The 21,968-nt window shown below is 37.6% G+C and overlaps 1 protein-coding gene across 1 annotated transcript in view; it reads left to right on the forward strand.

Moving 5' to 3' along the window:
- Positions 1–21,968, forward strand: part of bcr (BCR activator of RhoGEF and GTPase) — a 71,333-nt gene that overhangs the window by 39,299 nt on the left and 10,066 nt on the right. Inside the window, exons 2-8 of the mRNA XM_032569995.1 lie at positions 3,109–3,293; positions 8,818–8,922; positions 9,307–9,492; positions 14,039–14,146; positions 15,331–15,388; positions 15,489–15,541; positions 15,686–15,826. Coding sequence (XP_032425886.1) covers positions 3,109–3,293; positions 8,818–8,922; positions 9,307–9,492; positions 14,039–14,146; positions 15,331–15,388; positions 15,489–15,541; positions 15,686–15,826 — 836 coding nt within the window. The remainder of the gene's footprint in view (positions 1–3,108; positions 3,294–8,817; positions 8,923–9,306; positions 9,493–14,038; positions 14,147–15,330; positions 15,389–15,488; positions 15,542–15,685; positions 15,827–21,968) is intronic.

The raw sequence follows: 21,968 nt of genomic DNA on the forward strand, positions 1-21,968 counted from the left end.
AAATATATATATATATATATATATATATATATATATATATATATAACAAAATAAAAAAAATAACACTGTCTCACCGAGACAATAATTCAGTTTGGGGATTTTTGTTATCCCCAAACTGAGAAGTGTGGAAAGGTTTAAATCAAAACAGCCACACAAAGTAGTTTAAATTAACACCTTAGTGTTTGAGCATTGATTTCAACAACTGACTCACAACATTGTTGTGGTAAAAAGAAGCCTTATGGGTTTATAAATCACAAGCTAGTAAAATAATTTTAAATTAACTAGGCTCTGCAACAACAACAAAAATTAATATGTACAAAACCTTTCTCACTGTCGACTTCAGAAGGGCAAACCTTGCTAATTTGATGGTGGGCAACAGTTGCTTAGATATCTTTCCTTTTTGGCTTTATTCGACACCTGTCTGTATTTTTCATACTGTAAATCTGCTTTAATAGATGTGACCTCACCTGCTGCTGACCAATTAATAAAGTGCTTTTGTAAACAGCTCCTGCTCGTTACTTTCCCATAAAAAATTCATGGAAGCAGCAATGATTGTTTTTTTTCATTTTTGTTTATGTTTAATGAATCATGAAAGGTTAAAACTTGCTGTGCTTTAGTGCACATAAGGCCAGATTTAAATATGTTAAGAACCTGGTAAAGACCAGATTCACTTTATTTTGTCTGAATATCTAAAACTATAAACCTCAATGTATCCATATATCTTGACTGCTACTGTGATTTCTCATTTCCTTATCCACAGCAACACTTCATGGTTTTGTAAAACAATTTTTGATTAATCAGCTCCAGAGAGTTAGATTTTAAGATTATTATTAATAATCTTTTAATATCATCAGTTGTACAAATACCAGCTTCCACACACAGTGGCCACATGTCACCATTAGTGTCATTAACACCCAGTTAGGCAGATGCCAGTGTTATTGTAGTTCTCCGCCTTCTGCAGGAACGTGCCCTAGCTGTTCCCCTCCCAAAGGCTGTTTCCATGCACGCATTTTAGAGGAAAGTTTACACGTGTGTTTTACTTTTATTGCTGGGATCTGAATTTGGTTTTGTTTTCAGTAGCTCCAAGTAGAAATCTATAAGTTGCCTGTTTTTGTTTTGTTCAGTTGTATTTGGTGCTTATAATCTTATGTGAGAATTTATGTGAGATCTCCTTCATTGAAAACAAAGAGGAGGGGGGAAAACAAACAGGTCAGTAGAGGCAACAAATGGGTGAAAACCCAAGTAAAATATTCATAAAAAGTGGTGTAAAATTAAGAAGAAAAAAAAGTGGTTCAGGCCAATCTGAACCAAAACATGATCTAAACATGGCCATGAAAAAATAATTTCATTTATGTTTAATTACTGTTATTTACAATCATAGCACCCATTTTTATACTGAGGTGTTAACAACTGTAAATAGTTGTTTTCTCCATTATTTAAGACTTCAGTGTTTTCTTTGGCCTCTTACATTAAAACTGCATGCGTCATTTCCAGAAATGGCATTTTTCCAAAGTTCTGATTTAAATAGTAAAATGCTCTGAATATGTTCAGTGTTATGAAGAAACAGCTGCAAAGTTATTTCTCAAAAAGCTCAATTTTTTTTTTATGCCTGCTACTAATAATGCACCAAGGCAGACCTAGAAAACCCAGAAAGAAAAACATGCTAGTAGCTCACTCACTCATTTTCGACTGGGTATTTTTAAAAACCCCACCCGGTATTTTTACACCACCAATGACTCTGCAAGCGTCACACTGGGAACTATGGTTTGCTGAAAGGTTTGGCATTGTGGCAAGAGGCTGTTTGCCCCACACAGAGTTTCTGTGTTGAGTTGTTCCCTCTGGAAGCATGCCTTTGGTCAAAGAAGGCACAGCAGGCATCACCCATCAACAACAGTGAGCTTTGGAAATCATGGGTGGGCATAATGCCTTGACACTGAATGCTCTCCTTCTGTGTTGTTTACTTCAATCTTTTAATCGTAAACTGCAAAGAGATTGTTGTTGCAACATATGAATGTTGTGGAAAGGTAAATTTGCTATAAAGTTGAGCATTATTCACACTTGTGAATTGGCACAGTGTGCGAAAGTAACTACAGAGCATATAAAAAATACCATATATTTAGCTATGAAAAACTTTTAGGTGCTTCAAAAAGTTCTTCACTATCTTTTTAAAAGTTCTTTCTTTCTGTCTTATTTTTATCTGTCACATCCTGCACTGATCTGCTGAACAAACAGCTCACTGATCTTTGCTTCTTGTTCTGACTATTTAAAGTGAATCATATATTGGTGTATAAGTTATTAACGTCCATCGTTAAAATTTAAGAACAAGTTTGCAAATCAATTATAAATTTTAATGATCCACACTGTATTCTACTGGTTTTTAAAAAAAAAACTTTTAAGCAGTTTTCAGTTTTCTTTCTCAGGTGTTTCCTTTTTATGGTTTATGGTGTATGAACAAAGATGCAAGAGAAATTAATTTTATGTGCCCCAGTTTCCTGAGCTACTCTAATTAGAGTTGGAAATTAACTCTACCAAACTTGGCAACCTTCTGAGAGCACGAAGCCAATCAGTAAATGCAATGCACAACTCCCTGTCTTTGTCTCAATGCACTGCCGTGCAGAAAACCTCAAATAATGAGCATAAATTTTGATTTGTAGGTCAAGGATGCTTTGATGTCTGTAGTAAAAGATGGATTTTATGCACATTTTGTTTTTGCACAGTCTATGCATTAACAGCATTTAAGTGACAGTTTTTAGGTCTTGGTAAGCAGATTTTAACCATGGTTCTATTGCATGAACAAGTCCGCCGTTTTACTTTACCATCTATCCATCGATCAATCCAGCCGTCCTTTTCCTGAGAGCCCCATATTTAAAGCCTAATGACTGTAGAAATATCTGCTGTGGATTCAATGTGAACTTTAGTATTTATACTTTAAGAAGTTGCTAAAAATATACTGAGAACTCTGGAAACCTTAGTCAGGAAAATTAAAGATTTGGATGCCCCGCTAGCCCAAAAGTCACAACAGCATCTGCATGTCAAAAATGCTGTAGCATCAATTTTAAAAACCTTTTAAAGGTCCTAAATTGCTGTTTGGGTTTTTGTCCTTAACAGATGGCCATTTCACTGGAACCCCTCCAACGTACGGTTACGATGCAGACCGAGCAGAGGAGCAGCGGCGGCACCATGACATCCTGCCGTACATTGACGACTCACCATCGTCCTCGCCGCACCTCAGTTCCAAGAGCCGTAGCAGCCGGGACACACTCTCCTCAGGATCATTGGAGTCCTCCAAGTCGGTCAGTGTGCCATCGTGTCTTCTCATCAGTATCAGCTGACACTTTTTAAAAACTTTTCTAGGAAAAGCAAACTAAAGCCAGGGATTAAGAATACACAATATGGCTGAAAAGGACGAATATTCTTTACCTTCCAACTTTTCATCAGCTGAAGGTTCTTTAGACATACATGTTTTTCCACCCTACAGTTTGACACCCAAGAAAGAAACAAATTAGCCTTCAGAGATTGATTGCTTCTGTCAGAGTTTTTGGCAGAATTATTCCTCATCCTCATAACTTTACAATCATCTCTATCCTTCCATCTCTCTTCCTTCTGCCTTTCTGTTTCTGTAAAAATAGGTCCAGGCGATCTTTAACATCTGACACTCTTTACAGATTATAGTGAGGATGACGTATTAGTTTCAGAACACCAAAGAGTTTTTTGTGACGAAATAAAAAAAATGGAAGGGTGCCAGAGTTAAAGTAATAGGCTAAAATGGCTTCTGAGCGGTGAAATCATTGTGTTGGTTGTCATGGAGATGTTTTAGTTCATAACCTTTCAATCTTTACTACACCTGGGGAGCATTCACAAGACACAAGAATTGAAATAAATAGCTTACATTTGACAATAAATAGTGGACGTTGCCTTTTTTGTTTGACCTGGGAACTTAGAATTCAGATTTAAGTCGTCCAAAAACATATACAATTATGGAAGCATAAGTAGACCCTCTGTCAATTGTACCATTGCACCTAATGGGATGTTTTGTTTCTCTACTCCTTCTGCTAAAACATAAGTATAATCAAAATGACAGATTTTTTTTTTTTTGTCTTCTCATTTAATAGTAACACTGATAGTTTTTCCTTTCCTACGGTTATGCTGAAACTGATGGAGGTGCAGAAATGTCAAATTTTTATGGGGAAATTACACAGGTTGTGAATTCAAGAAAACATTCTAGTGTAGATGTGATGCCTGTGACTGTAAAATTGTAATCACATGGTAGCAAAAGTGTGCTATGTTAGCAATACCATGATAATTACATTCCCTCTAGGATGCCAGAAACGTTATGTTTGGTCTTAATTGATTGTAAAAGGGGCATTCCTAAGGTTATATACTATAATTCTTCAAAGTAAATTTACATAAGACATCAATATGTCTTATTGATGTCTTATGCAGTATGCTTAAATCCATTTATTATTTAATGGATTTCTGTACTACCTAATCACATAACTTATTTGCTGTTGTATCAGAGGAATGTTTTCAGTTTCTATCACTGCAGTTTTAGCTCCAAAGCAGTTCTCCTCTGAAAGTCAGTCAAATATATGATGCAACACTTAAACAATCCTCCCTTAACAAATTCCCAGCAGTGTCAAACAGACTTTCATGGGCTGCCAGAGCAACTATCATTTTTTATTTGCCCTTTGAAAAGTCCTCCGCAAACATTGCCCCTGTCTCATTCTTTAATTTATGTATCAGAGCCCAGACAGGATCAATTTGGCCCAGTGTGAGCTGATGGTTTTATGATGTCAATGTTTTGACTCACCATCAGAGATGATTTGATTTTTGTCAGTGGCTCCTTTTTTCTTTCCTCCTATTGTGACTTTTCCTCTCATTAGAAAGTAAGAGGAGAAAAGGGGTAACTGATCATGAAGACAGTTATATTGCTGCTAGAGTTGCAGAAGCGTAAATCAAGGACAGCTTTCTTCCTCCACCTATAAAGCAGATTTTTTTTAGGTTTAAAGTTTGACTGCCAGAACTGGAACATCATAAAGCCTCTTAAAGTTCACTGTTGTTGCTTTTTATATAATACTGTTGGTGAGGTCATGCCCCTGCTTGCTTTGGCTACATGAAACTTTGACATAATAACCATAAGAAATGAAATCTTTCTAGAGAATCTGGAATTGTTAATATTTCTAACTGAGGTGCAACATGGGAAATTTTGGACGTAGCCAAGCAGACATGAACATAGGAGGGAATCACAATAGGAATAAAAAAGGGATGGCACAAATTGTTAGTGAGCAATTTGTAAAATAAAAATTAAAGAGTTAATAAAACTAATACAGGATTGCCATTTATTGTTGTCTTCTCAATCTTGTTAAAACTCTTTTAGGGAGCTGCCTTTTTTTTACTGATCTGTTTCATCTACAAACCTCAGTCACCCACAAACAAGTTAGAAGCAAATCAGATCATGAGAGCTTCTTATTTAGGTGTGTAGCTTCAATGCCGCACACAGACGCCTCTTTAAATTGGTCCCAAAGACGAGCTCATTACTTGCCAGCATAATGAATAAAAGATGGAATGTCTGGGCATCTACTCAAGTCTTCTATGTTCTGTCATCAGAATGGATGAAATAATGCTTAACCTGTGTCTTTTTTTCGGTGTAACCTTTTTCTCCATGTTTGCTAGGCCTTTAATGCTACTTTATAAGCATTGAGGATGATGACACATTTTTATTCATTGTCACAGCTACTTATTTTTTTTAGGCCTTCTTTATGAGCTGAATTAGAGTGTAATAAATCCATTACATTTTATTTTAGCAACACCTAAGTTAAAAGACAACCCAGAAAAAAAATTTAAATATATTTGTATACATACTTTCTTTATATGTGTATTTTAGTGCCTATATATAATGAGCAATGGAAACATACAATGCAGCTCAGAACTCTAAACAATGCCCTACATAATGCAGGAGCTGTCAAAATCTATCGTCAGACTGCTTTCATGAAAGGGGGTGTAAGAGAATAATGGAAAGAAATAAGACAGGAAAAGATCACACTATTGGAGCATGAAACCTTTAAAGATGAGGCTTTGTTACAAGGCCTATAAAAAAGTATCCACTCTCTTTTTTTATAGGCCATTTTGCCTTTTATGTTACTTTTACAAATCAGTCATGATCAATACAATGTGACATTTTTGTTTTTACGAAAATAAAAAATCTAAATAAAAAACAAAATCTTTAATGTCCTGCTGAAAACTGATTTCAATAAAATAATGACAATTAAATAAAAACATGTAACAAAAAATGATCGACTTCTAAAAGGACCAAACAGGGTAAAATATCCAAGGGAGTGAATACATTTTGTAGGCACTGTAGAAGAAGAGGAAGAGACTGTTTCATTGTTTTTTAAGTGTGTAGTTTGTGCTTTAAAAACTTAATCATAACTGTTAGAAAAGACATCTATTTTTACTTTTAAATAATAATAATTTGTGTGTATTTGTGGACATTGTGATATGTGTAATGTTTCCAAGTTAATGATGACTGTTTTTCAGATTGTTAGAAATAATTAAAAGAGTCAGTCATGAGATTCTTCTTTATGTTGTCTTTGGACAAATATGCATAGTGTGTTTTTATATTTGTAGGGTTAGTAATTCAAGAAAAGGGAAGAAAAGGCTAGAAGTAAAAGACGTTTCAGAATTAAGTGAACCAGATCACATCACAGACCTTGCAAAACTTTTGAACCATATCACTGATTTCTCTGTAGTACAAATCAGAGATGTTGGTGTTGGAGCCACATGCGATCCATTGGATTTCTTAGAAGTTCATTGTCTGGAGAACGATAGAAGTATATCTGTACTATCTAGATCAAAATTTAAAAGATGTAATTATGAATGTCTAGCTTTAGTCAAGTAGTATTTTTACAAAAATCGTAGTGATATGACTGTTGCAGGAGTTGCAACATAATAAAAAGTGTATTCAGTCATGCATTTAAACTGCAGGTTAACAACCTCCTATGTAACGCAGTCTATAATAATACCAGAGGGTTTCATAATCTACTCAGCCTTAACTGTTTCCTGAATCTGCATCAGCATCTACTTATGCAGTGGCCATGGAAACCGGTTTCAAACCCATTTGCCCCATCATTTTAATAAATGCATGTACGCCCACAGACATCGAAGGTCTCCCCGTATGTGTGTGCAAAATTAGTGCAGAAGGCATGGTGCGACATATTGTACCCTATTTTTGTAAAGCAACAATAAGTAGCGCTATTCTTATTGAAAATACTGAAAAAATTTGCTTATTTTTTTTAGATATTACTATGATAATGAGAAATATTGACGTATCTTATTTGGCCCTTGACTCTAACAGCCTGAATATGCTAATGTACAAAACTGATTTAAATGTCCTTTTCATATAATCTTTTTTACCATTTTGCATCTATAGAGTATAAACTGACACTATATTGCCAAATATATTTGCTCAACCATTAAAATATTAATATCAGCTGTGCCAAGCACTTCCACAGCCACAAGCTCCAAGTCATGCTAGCTGCTTCCACATATATTTGTGAAAGATGGGATCTCAGGAGCTTAATAAATTCCACTGTAGTTCCATGACAAGATGCAGTGGCTCCAGCTGATAATTTTCATTACTACTAAATGTTCGATAGTGAACCTTAGCCTCTGCTAAGAGGTTGCTAGCTTTCTGCAGATGCAGTAGCTGCAGACCTTCAAACTTTAAATGGACTTCAGATTAACAAGAGAGTACTGGAATAAGTTTTATAGAATGTATTTCCATCATTAAGTTCAACTTCACTGACCTGATAAAGAGTCTTGACTTCAATCTGACAGAACATCTTCTGAGCCAAGACAGGGCTTCTTGCCCAATATCAGTGTCTAACCTCACAATTGTGCTTCTGGAGGAATGATGACTATAAGCATAGTACTTTTGGAAGCTAACCATGAAGTTTTAATCTTTATGGATTAGGAATTTGATGTTAGTCAAAATCAGGTGAGGATCGATCTGTGAATACATTTGACAATATACTGTATTGCATATGTGCCACTGAGCTAGTTTCACTATCTGTTGTCGGAGGCACTAGTTTCATCTATATTACACTTGACATATGTTTTCTGCTTCCTATTTAGATACCCTGTTTAAATATGGTTTTTAAAATGTTCTATTATTGTTTTGATCCATCTCTGCCAGCTTATTTTATTACTTCCTATTTTTTTACCTCATTTCCTCTTCATCATTACCTACGGAGCTGAAATGCCCCCAATTCCTGACTGGAACTTGTGTGTGTGTCTTTCTTCTGCATATTTGGGCCCCAACCTTTTTTCTGCCATGGGAGAAACCCTGTCTGTTTGAGTTATTTCAGAGTTTGTGGTTAAACAAGACAGCCTGAGGAGTTTCTCTGTTGTTCTGTTTTCTCTCATGTCTGTGCTCCTCAGTGAGCTTTGACTCAGCTGAGGGGAATGGCAAAGCAGCCTAGGATGTCTCTTTTTTTTTTTTTAAGGATGTTTTTGTTTCATTGAGCATTCCTGCAGCTCCTCCATGGTTAGCCAGTAACTATAGACACTCAAAGTCTTATTCATCAATATTTTACTATCATTGATGAATGAATTTTAGTTTATCAGTCAAGACATTTGAGGTTAATTAGATTTTTCTGTTAAAAAAAAAATATGGAAGCAGGGTTTCATACAGTTTGGACCATATGCCATGTATTTAGGTTGTCAGGAGGCAAAACATTATTTAATTGCTTTGATTTTTATGAAATTAGAGTTGTTGCATTTTCTTTTAAGCTTTAGACATGTTTATATTCTTCACAGACGGAGTGTGACCTTGAAAAGGGTTTGGAGATGAGAAAGTGGGTCCTGTCTGGGATCTTGGCCACAGAAGAAGCATACCTCAGCCACCTAGAGGCTCTTTTACTGGTGAGTGAAACTGCATTGCACAACATTATTATCTCCTTAAGTAAACTCCAGTTTACAACTTGAGAAACCAGCGACAGTGGTCATTTTTCACTCTCCTGATGTTGCCAACTTTCAGTTCAGTTGTTTCAATTTCAACGCTTCAGACATTTCAACAAGTTTCTGCAAACCAGTGATAAATTAAAGGTATTTTAATTGGATAATTAGATTTCCCCCTTCTCAATATGTTTCAATATATTGTTGTGTATTTAAGGAGACTCTTACACCAGTCCAGGGACAAGGAATCAGAAATTGACTTTTGACTAACCAGCACAATTTTTTACACTAGTTTATTAATCTCTCCTACTCTTTGTTAAATCAACTGAACTGAATTTCTGTTTGTCTCAGCCAATGAAACCACTGAAGGCAGCTGCTACAACATCCCAGCCTGTTCTCACAGTGGCCCAGATTGAAACCATCTTCTTCAAAGTGCCTGAGCTGTACGAAATCCACAAGGAGTTTTACGATGGACTTTTGCCCCGGGTCCAGCAGTGGAGCCACCACCAGAGGGTCGGAGACCTCTTCCAGAAACTGGTGAATACAATCTGAGTTCCTATCAAAGGAAAATTAAAGGGTTGGTCTGTTTGTGGTTGTAGCCTGTGTGCAGCTATGACAGCAGCTGAGTCCCCGGGTGTAACTGTGTGACGTTACCCCTAATCAAAGTGACAACATTGGGCAGCCAGAAAGGTTGACAGCAGTGGAAAAGGACATTTGGGGTTCTACAGTGACATTTATGTTGCGTGGACGCCCTCCCAAAGCAAACCAACAGAGCTTCAGCGGCTTTACTTACTGTAACATCTCATCAAACAGAAGGATGTCAGAAGCAGAACCTGCCAGTTAAATTTGATAAATCGGCAATAAAAGCAGATTTGATTTTTCTAGCGATCTTCCTCTTCGTGGTTTCAAATTTGCACAAATTAAATCTGGATTGCCTTTACTTCCCCTTTTCCACCCAAACAGCTGCTCACTCTCTTTCTGTCCTGCAGCAGTTTTTTTCCAAGGATGTCAGGGCCAAATGTACAGTACAGTGGTTCTGTTTAATCATTTTCACAGCGGGTCAATTAACTCACAATGAATCATTTGTTAATACTCTGAGAAATACAGCTCCTCTCCCACTGATCTTTCCCTCACGCTCCTCATCTAGCCCCCCTCCACCCCCCGGACTGGTTGATACTCTGACGTGCACACGCACACAGAGGGGGGCACAGGCCTGCCTCACAATGCCCCCTTTCTGCCTCAGGCAGCTGAGGCCATCACAACGCTGTGTGCTTTTTGTCTTCAAGAAGCTGCTATAAATAGGAGCTGCCTTCACCACACACACACATACAATCTTATTAATGTATCTCTGAAGGCTGCCTTTGGGCTTTGGATGAGAAATTTTAATTGAATTTGTATTACTATCTAGTAGATGGGCACTTGGAAGAAATTAAAATAAATACATTTTCTTTTGCATTTTGCATCGTTTTGGTTGCTTCTGAATTGGACACATTTATTTTCAGTATATGCATTTTTTGTCTCCTCTGATGATAAAGGATTTACACAGTCATTGCGCTTGCTGTTCCCTTTAAGAAATGGTTGAGAATGGTTCACATTTTAGCATGCATTTAGCATGTGTTACTGTTATTTTGGTTTTATGGGTCCCAGACTGGAAGAACTCTAGTTTTTAACGTACAGATCTGGTTTTTAACATACAGATATGGTTTACATAGAAAAACTCCTATGTTTTTTATTTTTAGAATTCAAATAGGATGGCAACAACCACAAACTATGCTTTGAAGAACCCGTATTTAGTCTTACTTTGACAGATCTGATTGGTATAGATTATGAAGAAAGGAAGAAAAAAAAAGTTGGTTGAGATGTCAAAATAACACAATGCATTTGTCCTTTACCACACTGGCAAATTAGAAGCCAACTTCAGCTTTGTGTTGGTCCATAGTTTATAATTTGAGCAACCTACAGATAATGTAAAAAAATATATAAATAACATGATATAAGTTCTTTTAAGTTCAAAAAGAGCAAGAATTACAGTCATAAAATAATGGATATCACAGTTATTATATTATTGTTATTGAATAATGAACAATGTCAACTTTTCTGATATGCTTGAAAATGAAGCAAATATTTACTTTACACAGTCGAACTGTTTCTATCTTATTCCCTTTTTTGTAAAACCGTTACAGCTCTGCTGTTCTGAGGACAAGAGAAAAGGAAAATTAAAGGGAGTAAAGGAGGTGATGCATGCGTTCTCATGGGGGCGGGGACGTCCGTGAAAGGATGGGAGCCGACAAGCCAAGTAGATTTTTAGGCTGCTGGAACTCTGATAGAGCTGTCTCACCATGACTCTTAAATCTGCAAAAGCTTAGGAGTCATGAGACATCAGAACGAGGAAGATGAGAGAGGGGATGAAAAGAGGAAAAGGCAGAGCGTCGCTGACAGGCTACGAGAGTGAAGTGTCAGAGAGAATCGTTTGAAGGCTGAAAATAGGGCAAATTCACAGTTGTGATCCTGATCCTCCTAAACACAAGCCTCAGAGATGGGAATCTGTTAAACTAGTGTTGAATTTGTTTTATTAAAGATGAGTAAAAGAAGATGAAGCTTTTCTGTTTTAAACTGTGGCTGTGACAAGCTTTCAGTGTCAAGTTTGCTGGTGGTTGTTAGCTTGACTGTATCATAACATTGATCAATAATTCCCTAATATCTCTTGGACACGTCTTGTCGTTAACTTTAAAATGTCTCTTTGTCTCTGGATCAAACTTACAGTAAGTGTCTCAGCTGCTACATAGACTTAATCAATCTCCACTATTATTGCCACTTCTGGTAAAAAAACCAACCTATTTACTACACAGTTGTTAGTCATTTTACTCCCTTTCTAATCAATATCTTTGTATTCTTGCTTGTTTTGTACCTTAAGAAACAGAATCATCCGTAATGGGATGCTGAGGGTCATTTTTTTCCTCAAATTCTGCTCATATTATTTGGAACAGAAGGCAACAGCCGTAATTTTTCAATAGTCAAAATAAATGAGCTCTTTACAACAGTAGTCGCCAACCCCCGGGCCGGTCCGTGGACCAATTGGTACCTCACTGAGAGCATCTGTAATCAGAACTGTGACTATAATAATAATAATAATAATGGAGGAAGGGAGTGGAGGTCTACGAGAGAAATTCAAATGATTGACTTTAATTATTTATATTAAAACTTCCGTTTTATGTGTTGAGTCTGGAGGAGCTTTTATTTTGAAAATCCTTTAACCGGATTCTGTCGGTTACGTTTTGTGCGCCAACATTGAGCCCACAAGCAGCAGAATGAGTTAGAAACAACAGCATCGGTCGTCTCGACGGCCGACACCGATTTTGTGTATTTTTTAATGGGAACAATGTTATTTCACTTAGGCCTACAGCTACAACTTGTTAACATGCTATATTGCTAGTAGATTGGATTATGCCCCCTTTAATAATAAGCAAGATAAAGATATTATAGCCTCAATACAGCCAGAAGCGTTAGCTTGGATCTTGCTACATTTAGCTGTAGGCGTAATTGAAACATATCTGTTCCTGTCTAGATGAAACAGTGCTTTCTCTCGTCAGAAAATGTTTACAAGACATTTGAGCAATTTACAAGCCAAAGCTAAATTCAGCCATTTTTATGTAATGTCACTCGGCTGTTTTCCTAATGTTGTTTTCTGCAGGAAATTACACAGCTGCTCTAACGAATTGCAAATCCCAAGCTGAGAAATCCAAACACCTAAGCATGTTTCTTCCATCTCTCAAAACCATTTTCTGCCCCGACTCTATGGCTACAATCCATAAGCCTTCACGCTGTCGTATGGGGTTGTGGTTCTGGGATATTTGGGCGGCCCGCTCCCTCTGCAGTGCAACTGTCACGCTCTGAATTGCCCCTGCAGTAGTGCAGATTGTGTTGCCTGGGGAAAGATTATGAAAGCAGCACCTTCCTGCTTCTTGCTGCTTTATGGCGCAACAGCATTTTTGCTAAACAACGTTTTAAATCTGTTTTAACTTGGACATAATATACAGCTTTCAGTTTTGTGGCATGTAATTTCAAAGTTGTACAGTTGCAGTAAAAGAGTGCGTGAACTCATTGCAGATATGCATTTTAAATAATGTTTTCTCCAGAGTGGAAAAGTTGTATGACATTGAAAAACAAGAATTTGGCGCACAACTTTGAATTTATTTTTAGTAGTTTATTGTATTTTTACTTCTAAATGCTCAAAGAGCAAAAACTCTAGTTTCATACATTAAAATGCTAAAATACTAATCTCAGTTTTTAATTGCTATTTTTAGATAGACTTACTTTTCAATGATTTTTTTGACAAAAGGTTGTGAAACATTTTTCATGTTGCAATCTTTCTAATTATCTAAGCTCTTATTCCTAATCATTGGACTAAATGACGATAAATAGATCTTTAAGATTCATTCCTAAAAAGTGCATGAAAGGTCTGAAATGCTGCCACCTGAGATCAGTTTTACAAGTAAAATTTCCTGTTCAGCATGTTCAGATGGGAAGTGCTTACATGTGTGATAAGCATTTTAAAGGTGGGGGTGGGCGCATGGGGGTCGATCTTGACAGCTCACACAGGGCCCACCTCCGCTCCACTGTACGCTCTCCTCTCTCAGCTTTTGTTCCGAAGAATTGATCGTCCTTTTGTTCTCCGCTGAGATGAATCTCAGCTCTGGCAGACAGCGTTTGCTGGAATTTAATTTCGTCATCAAGCTTCCTAAATGTGCTATCATATCCTCTGTTACAGCAGTCGTTAATTATTCCACTCAACAGAGAACAGGTCTCACTAGTTGCTATAGCAGCAGGCGTCTAGGGCCACCATAGTGAAAATGGGGTTGTTTTGACCGTCTGTCGTCTTTGCTGGTTGTTTTGTTCGATTATGTATTTCACAATCTTTCAGATTCTACTCAACTAAACCATATATCTTAGCAAGAAATTGCTTTGATTATGTATGTTGCTATTTCAGCTTGGCTCTTTTAAAAAGCATATTTTAAAAATTCACTAAAAAAATTTTTTCTTTCCCTTTTAATTTTAATATGCTAACTTTCCCTCTCCTTCTCAGGCCAGCCAGCTTGGAGTGTATCGGGCATTCCTGGACAACTATGAGCTTGCTGTAGAGACAGCGGAGAAGTGCTGCCAAGCCAACTCGCAGTTTGCTGAAATCTCTGAGGTAAGGCTGACCACATAAAATAGTCAGGTAGTTCTTAGTTAAGTGGTCATCCAAGATGTAACCGATCTGGTATTCTTTTCTCTCTTGGAGCTCCAAGAAAATCCTTTGGCCCGCTTGTTTGGTCTGGACCAAAACCAGACCAAAGGTGCGGTTTGTGTTCACATTGAGCTTTTTTGCAAACAGACTGTAATTTGTAAACAAAGCCACACACATGACCATCATTGCTCCCATTGGACAGAAATGGCTGGGCTGCAACAGAGCACTGAACTGGAAAGTAAACAAACGTGGAAGTCCTGTGTGATGCATTTATGTTGTTAGAACATGCTATGCCAGTTTGTATGTCAAAGAAGCCATTCAACATGGATTTTGCAATGCGAAAACTGCGTCCGCAAATGTGTGCAAACTGAATGAGACGAGATGCTCTGTGGTTCCCTGTTTAAAGTGACTTAGAAAACATTTCCGTGCTGTACCACTTAATCAAGTTCTGACTAAACTAACAGGAAACTTCTCTTGACTCATAAATTGAGGGCTTCACTTTATTGTTTTAAAGTTTGACTGTTTCAGCTGCTCTTTGCACAGCTCTGTCTGAGCAGCATGTGTAGCGATTCACATGACACAAACAGGAACGAGTGACCAACATAGTTTACTTTTTTTTTTTTACAGCAAATGGACTGAATTTCTCAGTTAGCTTGACCACACTGCTACACATGAGTTGCTCAAAAGCAAACATAATTGGAAGAATGTATAACTGTGACAACTGAGCAGTCTGGTGACCTATCTTTGATACTCTTGATTCATTATTTCTCCCTTTTTTCCCCAATCCCCCAGGAGGATTTTTCTAGTACATAATTTTTCATCTATGTTTTATGAGGGTCTACCAGTCAGCATTTAGGTGGGCATCTACATATCACACATGAAATTCATCATGGAAGACTTATTAATGGTCTAAGAAATGATGAATAACTCTGAGCCATCTTAGAATGATAGTAGGGTAAAAAAAATCTGCTGATGGTTGAATAATTAATCTGGAAGTGAGTGACTTTTAGTGCTTGAAGCAGTATAACTATATAATATAACCTTACCATGTTTTTGTGTTGCTACTCAGTGTTGTTTGTGCCAACTTAATTTTAGATTACAATTTTTTGTTGTGTTTTTTTTTATTTTTTATTTTTATATCCAAACAGAACCTGAAGGTGAGGAGCCCTAAAGACTGTAAGGATACAGCCAAGAACTCCCTGGAGGGTCAGTCATATTAAAGTTACTTTAAATTATAAATCTGTCTTGTTGTATATTGCATGCAGAATAAAATTTTCACTCTATTTTTGTCTAATTTTACTTTTAGCTTTACTGTATAAGCCTGTGGACCGGGTGACGCGCAGCACTTTGGTGTTACATGTAAGCAAAATGACTGGAAACATGCTTTATTTATTGAAGTCACAGCTGTCTATATATTAGAAACTGAGAATTCAAATTGTTGTTTTTTTTTCTTCTAAGATATTTTTTGTTTTTTTAATACATTGCTCTGTCATTTGCTCAAAGGACTTGCTCAAGCACACACCCACCAGCCACCCGGACCACCCGCTCCTGCAGGACGCCCTGCGGATCTCCCAGAACTTTCTGTCCAGCATCAACGAGGAGACGACATCAAGGCGCCAGTCTCTAGCTGGGAAGAAGGGAGAGGTGAGTGTTCAGAATGCAAAGCAGTAAACTAGTACTGCTGTTTTTATCCAAAGAAACGAGCTTGGAAGGCAATAGGGAGCCGACTATCCTGTCCAGGGATCCTTTGTCTCATGTTCTGGCAAAGTTGAAGCACAAAACAGGAACCTGACTATTAAACTGAGGCTCCTCTGCCATCTTTGTTGCTCCAAATCCTCCAAATAGTTTATAGGGGCTCGGGAAAGGCAGTTTCTTACTCAACCTCTTTGATTTAAGAGTCATTCTGTTGACATAGAATGTCATAATTCTTCATAATTTGAGCATATTGTTTATGATTAATGGTTTCTTTGATCCAAGATTATACCACCTTCATGTTTTCTGCTCGTCCTCAGTACAAATTACTCATACAAAACAGTTGTTTTCCCTTGTGCTGCAAAGTTTTAACTAGAACTTCTGTTTGTGGGCATGAATCACTGAGGGAGGATTTCAGAAATGTTTTCTGGTCTGTCGAGGGACTAACACTACAGGATTGTGTCTGTTTTCATTCTGGTACCGCCTGCAGTCATGATGATCGCAGAAACTCAGGATGTACAGATTTCTCTGCCTTCTCTAAATCTTTTCATGCATTTTTTTCTATTATATGAAATCTCTAAATTCATTACATTTTGCCTTCTTTCTGGATTTGTATTTGCTGTTTTGTCAATCAACTCAATTATTTGTTACATTTCACCACGTACTGTACTCATGATAGGTCTAAATAATATTTACAGTGTTTGTTCCCTTTCCTTTAACATTTTTTTTAAAATCTTTGCTATTCTCCATGCTTTACTTTTCCAGGGCCTTACAAAATTAATCATACCTTTAAAGTTTAAACCTTTTTTCACGTTTTGTCATGTTACAACCACAAACTTTAGTGTATTTCATACAATTTGTTTGTTACACAAAGTTGCATATAATTGTAAAAGGAGTTAAATACCGCCTGATCCTGGATGAAAACCTATAGGTTTTCCTATAGGAAGCTGCGAAAGACTTGAGAGGTGTAGATTTGCCTTTCAGCAGGACAAACACTAAACATACACCCGGAACTACAGTGGAAGAGTTATATCTGAGTATGTTTATGTTTTAGAATGGCCAAGCCAAAGTCTATAGACCCAGCTGGGAATCTCTGATAAGATTTTTAAATAGATCTTCACTAATCCTCTCCACCGAACCTGACTGAACTGTTGCCATTTTTCAAAGAAGCATGGACAACCATTATGTTCTCAAGATGGAAAAAGGCTGGGGGAGATGTACCCCAAAGTATTAACTGGATGGACCCAAGTACAAATACAAATCAACCCCTCTCAGATATTTATTTGCAAACAATTTTGAAAACTCCATATTGTTTTCCTTTAACTTAGGTTAAAAACTGAAGGGATAAAAATGACCAAAAATGGTAATATTTTTGCAAAGCACTGTTTAATATGTAGGTATGTCTATTGTTCTGTGAATCGTCTGACTGATGATTATGTGCTTTAAAATGACACATGAACATTAATGCAGTTTTTTTTGGCTTATTTAGGCTTTCCATGTTTCTTTGCCGCTCTCCAGTGGTTGAAATATTCCTTAATATTTCCTTTCACATCCCATGTTTTCCCCTAAAATAAGCCTCTATTTTTTTTTTACTTATGTCAGCTAAACTCGCACCTGCCCATCTTGGGAATGATGACATCACAAACTCAACCTCCAAATGACTTTGAAGTCACCACCAGATGAGTGCATGGGAGCCACCAATCTGCAGCCTAAAGCAGAGCCCATGTCCTTATATGGTCATAGCAGGGTTGCCTCCATGAGACTGATTCTGTCTGTTTGCTCTGTATCTATCAGTCCCCCCGCCACCCCATCCACCCGTCTTTCGAACCAGCGCACACAGACGCTCTCAACCACCCGCTCCCCCACCAGTTTCTCCCATCCCTGGAGATGAGTTGATGCACATGAATGGATGCCCCTTGATTGATAGCCTTTGCCATACACAGTGCCTTGTAATGTGCCACCAGTCCACACTGACTGGCAGATTTCTCGTTAATTATTTATTAATGGTATATGGGAGGAGGCGAGACGCCGGGGCTCCTCCCCCCCCCCCCCCCCCGCTCACAGGGGGGTCATTACTGCACCCTTTCCATTCACACACACTTCCCTACTCCCTGTTCCATATGTTAGAGGAATATACACACTCACAAGCACACGCACACATTTCCTTTATTATCCCTGCAGGCCTCAGTTTCCATCTCAGTCAGTTCAGGCCCCAACAGCAGCCATCAAATATTTATCATGGATACATGAAAGGAGCTCTCTGAAATCAATGGGCTTCATTATATTACACCTCACTAAAGATAAAGTAAACAATAGGCCGGAGTTGTTTTTTGTTTTTTTTTATCTTTGTTGCCATATAGAAGCTGCTGATTTTCATGTAAAAACTGTGCATTTTAGCTTCTACACGCATTTTCTTTTTAAATAAATACTCAATATTAATTTCTCTTCGCTTTAGGGTTTAAGTTACATGTTTAGAGTTTGAAATTTTATTTCCATCAGTTCATGTCAAGCTTATTTGATTTGTCAATGATAAGGAAGTTAGCCAACATGGTAGAAACCACAGAGTGTATTTGTGTTATTGGCTAAAAGACAAACAATTGGAGGAGCACTGAAGGGTAATCATTGCCGTCCATGCATAGACACTGAGTCACTTCCAGTTTGGTCAGTGAAGGTATGATGAAACCGATGAGTACAGGTGGGCCCCCAGAGGCCCTGGCCCCGCGCCATGATGAGTGGGGGTGGCAGCAAACAGGAAGCACTTAATTAAAATGCAAATGACGGCACTCATGTCCTCGCTGTGCTTTGTTTGCCTTTTGGATGAAAATAAAAATGCTGAACTAGAAATGCACACAGTCATTTTACACAATTCCACTTTTTTTCCCCCCCAGAAAAATGTCCCCAAGTCTGCACGCACACACAAGAACACCCATTCACACGAGTGCAGAGGTGCCCTTTAAAGCTTATGCTCTAAAAATAAACCATCCCATTACTTGTGCATTATGCTCTTGGTGAGGCTCCTCCAAGAGTTGGTCAATATTTAATCTGTGCATGAGCAGTTTTTTTTTTATTTTTTTATGCGACGGTCAGCTGCTGGAAAAAATGGGTAAAGATGCATTTCTCTTCCTGCCTGTTAAATACTATGGCTTCCTTTTCTCTGTATTGGAGGAATGCAGCAACAGTACCTTCTAAAGTTATTCATACAATTTCAAAACTTTTTGTATTTTTCCAGGTCAGAACAACAGTTTTTAGACTATTTGACTGGACTTTTATGTAAAAGATAAACAGAACGTTACATGTAGCTGCAAAGTGGAAGAAAATGATGTCCAATATCTAACTTCTGTTCTTTCTTTTAAGTGCACTAACTTTGTTTTTTTATTTCACTCTTTCCTTTCTTGTGTCTTTAATTCTTTCACTTCTTGTCATTTTGTCCTTCCTTGTATTTTACCTCCCTTTCTTCTGTCCTTCCTTGTCTTCTTCTCTTCTTTTCCTCCTTGCTTATATCCATCCTTCTTTTCTTTAACTTTTCCTCCTTTTTTCTGTTCTTTAACCCTCCTTTTTTTCCGTATGTTTTCACAGATTGCAAATTTAGAGCCTGCCCACTGTTATAGTGTTTGTCATGAATTCATAGAGAACTTTAGTGTTTTGTATTTTAAACATTCTTTTAAAATTAAATGTCAATTATTTTTAAAATCAGTAAAGGATAATCTGTCATAAATAAAAGGTTGAACAATTTTCTGCTCAGGGTGCCAAATGGTTTCAAGGGTTTTGTAGGTAAAGTACGATCATTTCCACATCAAGCTCTAAGAAATGGGCATTGCCAGGATATTTGTGGAAACCATACACAGTAAAATACTTCTTGTGAAAAAGCTTAGTGAGGTACAAATGTCTGCTGAGAATCTGGTGGTGATACAAATGCGGGTTCCAACTAGACACACAATACGAAAGCAAGTAATCTTGAAGTTATTCATCACAGGTTATGGCTGTTTTACGTTCAATATGTGGAATTAGATTCTGTATTTTGATGATCAGGAAGGCAATAAGTGCAGTAGAGATGGAAATGTGTTGCTGCAATGACACGGGTTGGTATCTGTAGAGTAAGAAGCATCTATGTGATATTTGTTCCTCAGGGATCTCCTCTGCGGCCTCATTCTCCTCCCTGTTTCCTCTCAGACATCGTTACACAGGTTCTCTCTGTCATTTCTCCTCTTTTCCTGCATCTTAGTCATCCTTCCTCAGCCCCCTCCTTACATCATTCACAAGCTTTTCAGCTCTGACTCACAACAGAACAAACCCTCAGATATGCAATCCTTTTTTAAAATTTTATTGCGAACACGTAAATGTTCTCCTTCTGTCATTAGCCTCAGCTCTACTCCAGTTTTCTCTGTCGGTGACTGACACACTGGAGATGAGAGGAGGAAAAAAACCAAAGTGAAAAAAGAGAGGGGAGGTCACAAACACGATGACAGGGATGTAGTTGGCTCTGAATAAACATGATGTCATGCTTGTGGCTTTGCTGCAGGGAAGGATTGTTTACTACAAGTTTGAAGTGAGCAGGAACAGGTTGCACAGTAATAAAACTTTAGCTGTTCAAATTTGCGTCCAACTTTCTGATTACATGGTTTGTGCTTTTCTTCAAACCAAAGAGCCCTTAAAGTTTCCTTCATTTGCAGGCAATCAACCGCCATGGCTCCTGTCCTATTTGCTAACGAAGAAATCTACTTAGTGCGTTTATTATCAAACTTTCTTTCAGTTTACTATCATATTTTTGCAAGAAAACAAAAGGATTCCTTATAAGTAAATATCTGTCACCAAGACAAACCCTCAGATTCAAGTGAGAAAACTGTAAAATTTCCACAAGATATAAAGTCAAGCAGACTTCAATAACTGTTTTCACTTTCCATCCCACAAGTAAAACTGAGGTTAAAAGCGAATAAAATTGAGCCATTTACAACCAAAATGTGGTTTAACATTTGTCTACGCTCCTTGTCTTCATAAAGAAATCCTTAGAAAATGTCTTCACTGCCCCCTTTTGGTTAATGGCCTTATTACACATCTCATTATATAGTCTGACATCAGCGATGAGTCCTGACCCCCAGATATCATGAGAAACGTCTTATGATTTCTCTGCAGCATAAAAATAGATGATTGAGATTCTTTTCATAAACTGAACTGATACAACCAGTACTCAATCTTGCAGATTTTATTTCCTTCTTACAGGCTTTATTGTATAGCTGAGTCCTTCCTAAAGCAGTCATTTCCTCTTGTCTCTCTGTTTGTTCCTCTGTTCTTGCTGGTTTAATTAGAGAGAGTATTCAGGGTCTCGCTTAAGTATTTCCTTCAACTTCTTCATATTATGTCACATTCCAACCCCTAACCTCAAATAGAGTTACATGAAGTACCACAAAATTGTGATGTGAAAGAAAAACTCTTTTTTTTTCCAAGAATAAAAAACTGAATTTTTTTTTATTTATTTGGACAGTCTTAAAGAGTGCTTCCAACTGAATTCAGAATATACTTAATTAGTAAGTCTCAGTGCACATGTGCAGGCTACAAAAAGCATCTTTTTGTAGTCTACACAAAAGAGCATGGCACAACCACAGCATTAGTTAAAGAAGCCTAGCAATCCAGTTGGGAGAATCTGTTGACAGGCACGGACTGCAAGTTGAGTCTTTCTAAATAAGTGACAAAAATGAATCTATTGTTGAGAGAGAAACACAGATTGCCTCAATACCGTGTTGGGAGCACAGCTAACATATAGAAGACGGTGCTCTGCTCAGACAAGACCAAAGTCAAACTTTTTGGCAAAAGACAGTTTGAAGAAAACACTTCACATTACCCTGAACACAACATACACATGAGGAAGAAGGTATCATGCTGGGATGCTTCTCACTAGAGACACACGAGCTGTTTGAAATGAAAATAGGTGGAACTATACCAGTTGGTTGCTACAAAAGTCCTAAAACGTGGGCGAAGAACCACAAACATGCAGCCAAGTGACCAAGTTGCTGTTTAGACCTAAATCCAGTCAGAGAATCAGTGGCTAGACTAAAGGAATGACGAATGGTAATATATTCAGTCTTTAGCTGTGGCCAAG

This window comes from Xiphophorus hellerii, chromosome 8 (assembly GCF_003331165.1).
Source record: "Xiphophorus hellerii strain 12219 chromosome 8, Xiphophorus_hellerii-4.1, whole genome shotgun sequence".
NCBI classification, from domain to species: domain Eukaryota; kingdom Metazoa; phylum Chordata; class Actinopteri; order Cyprinodontiformes; family Poeciliidae; genus Xiphophorus; species Xiphophorus hellerii.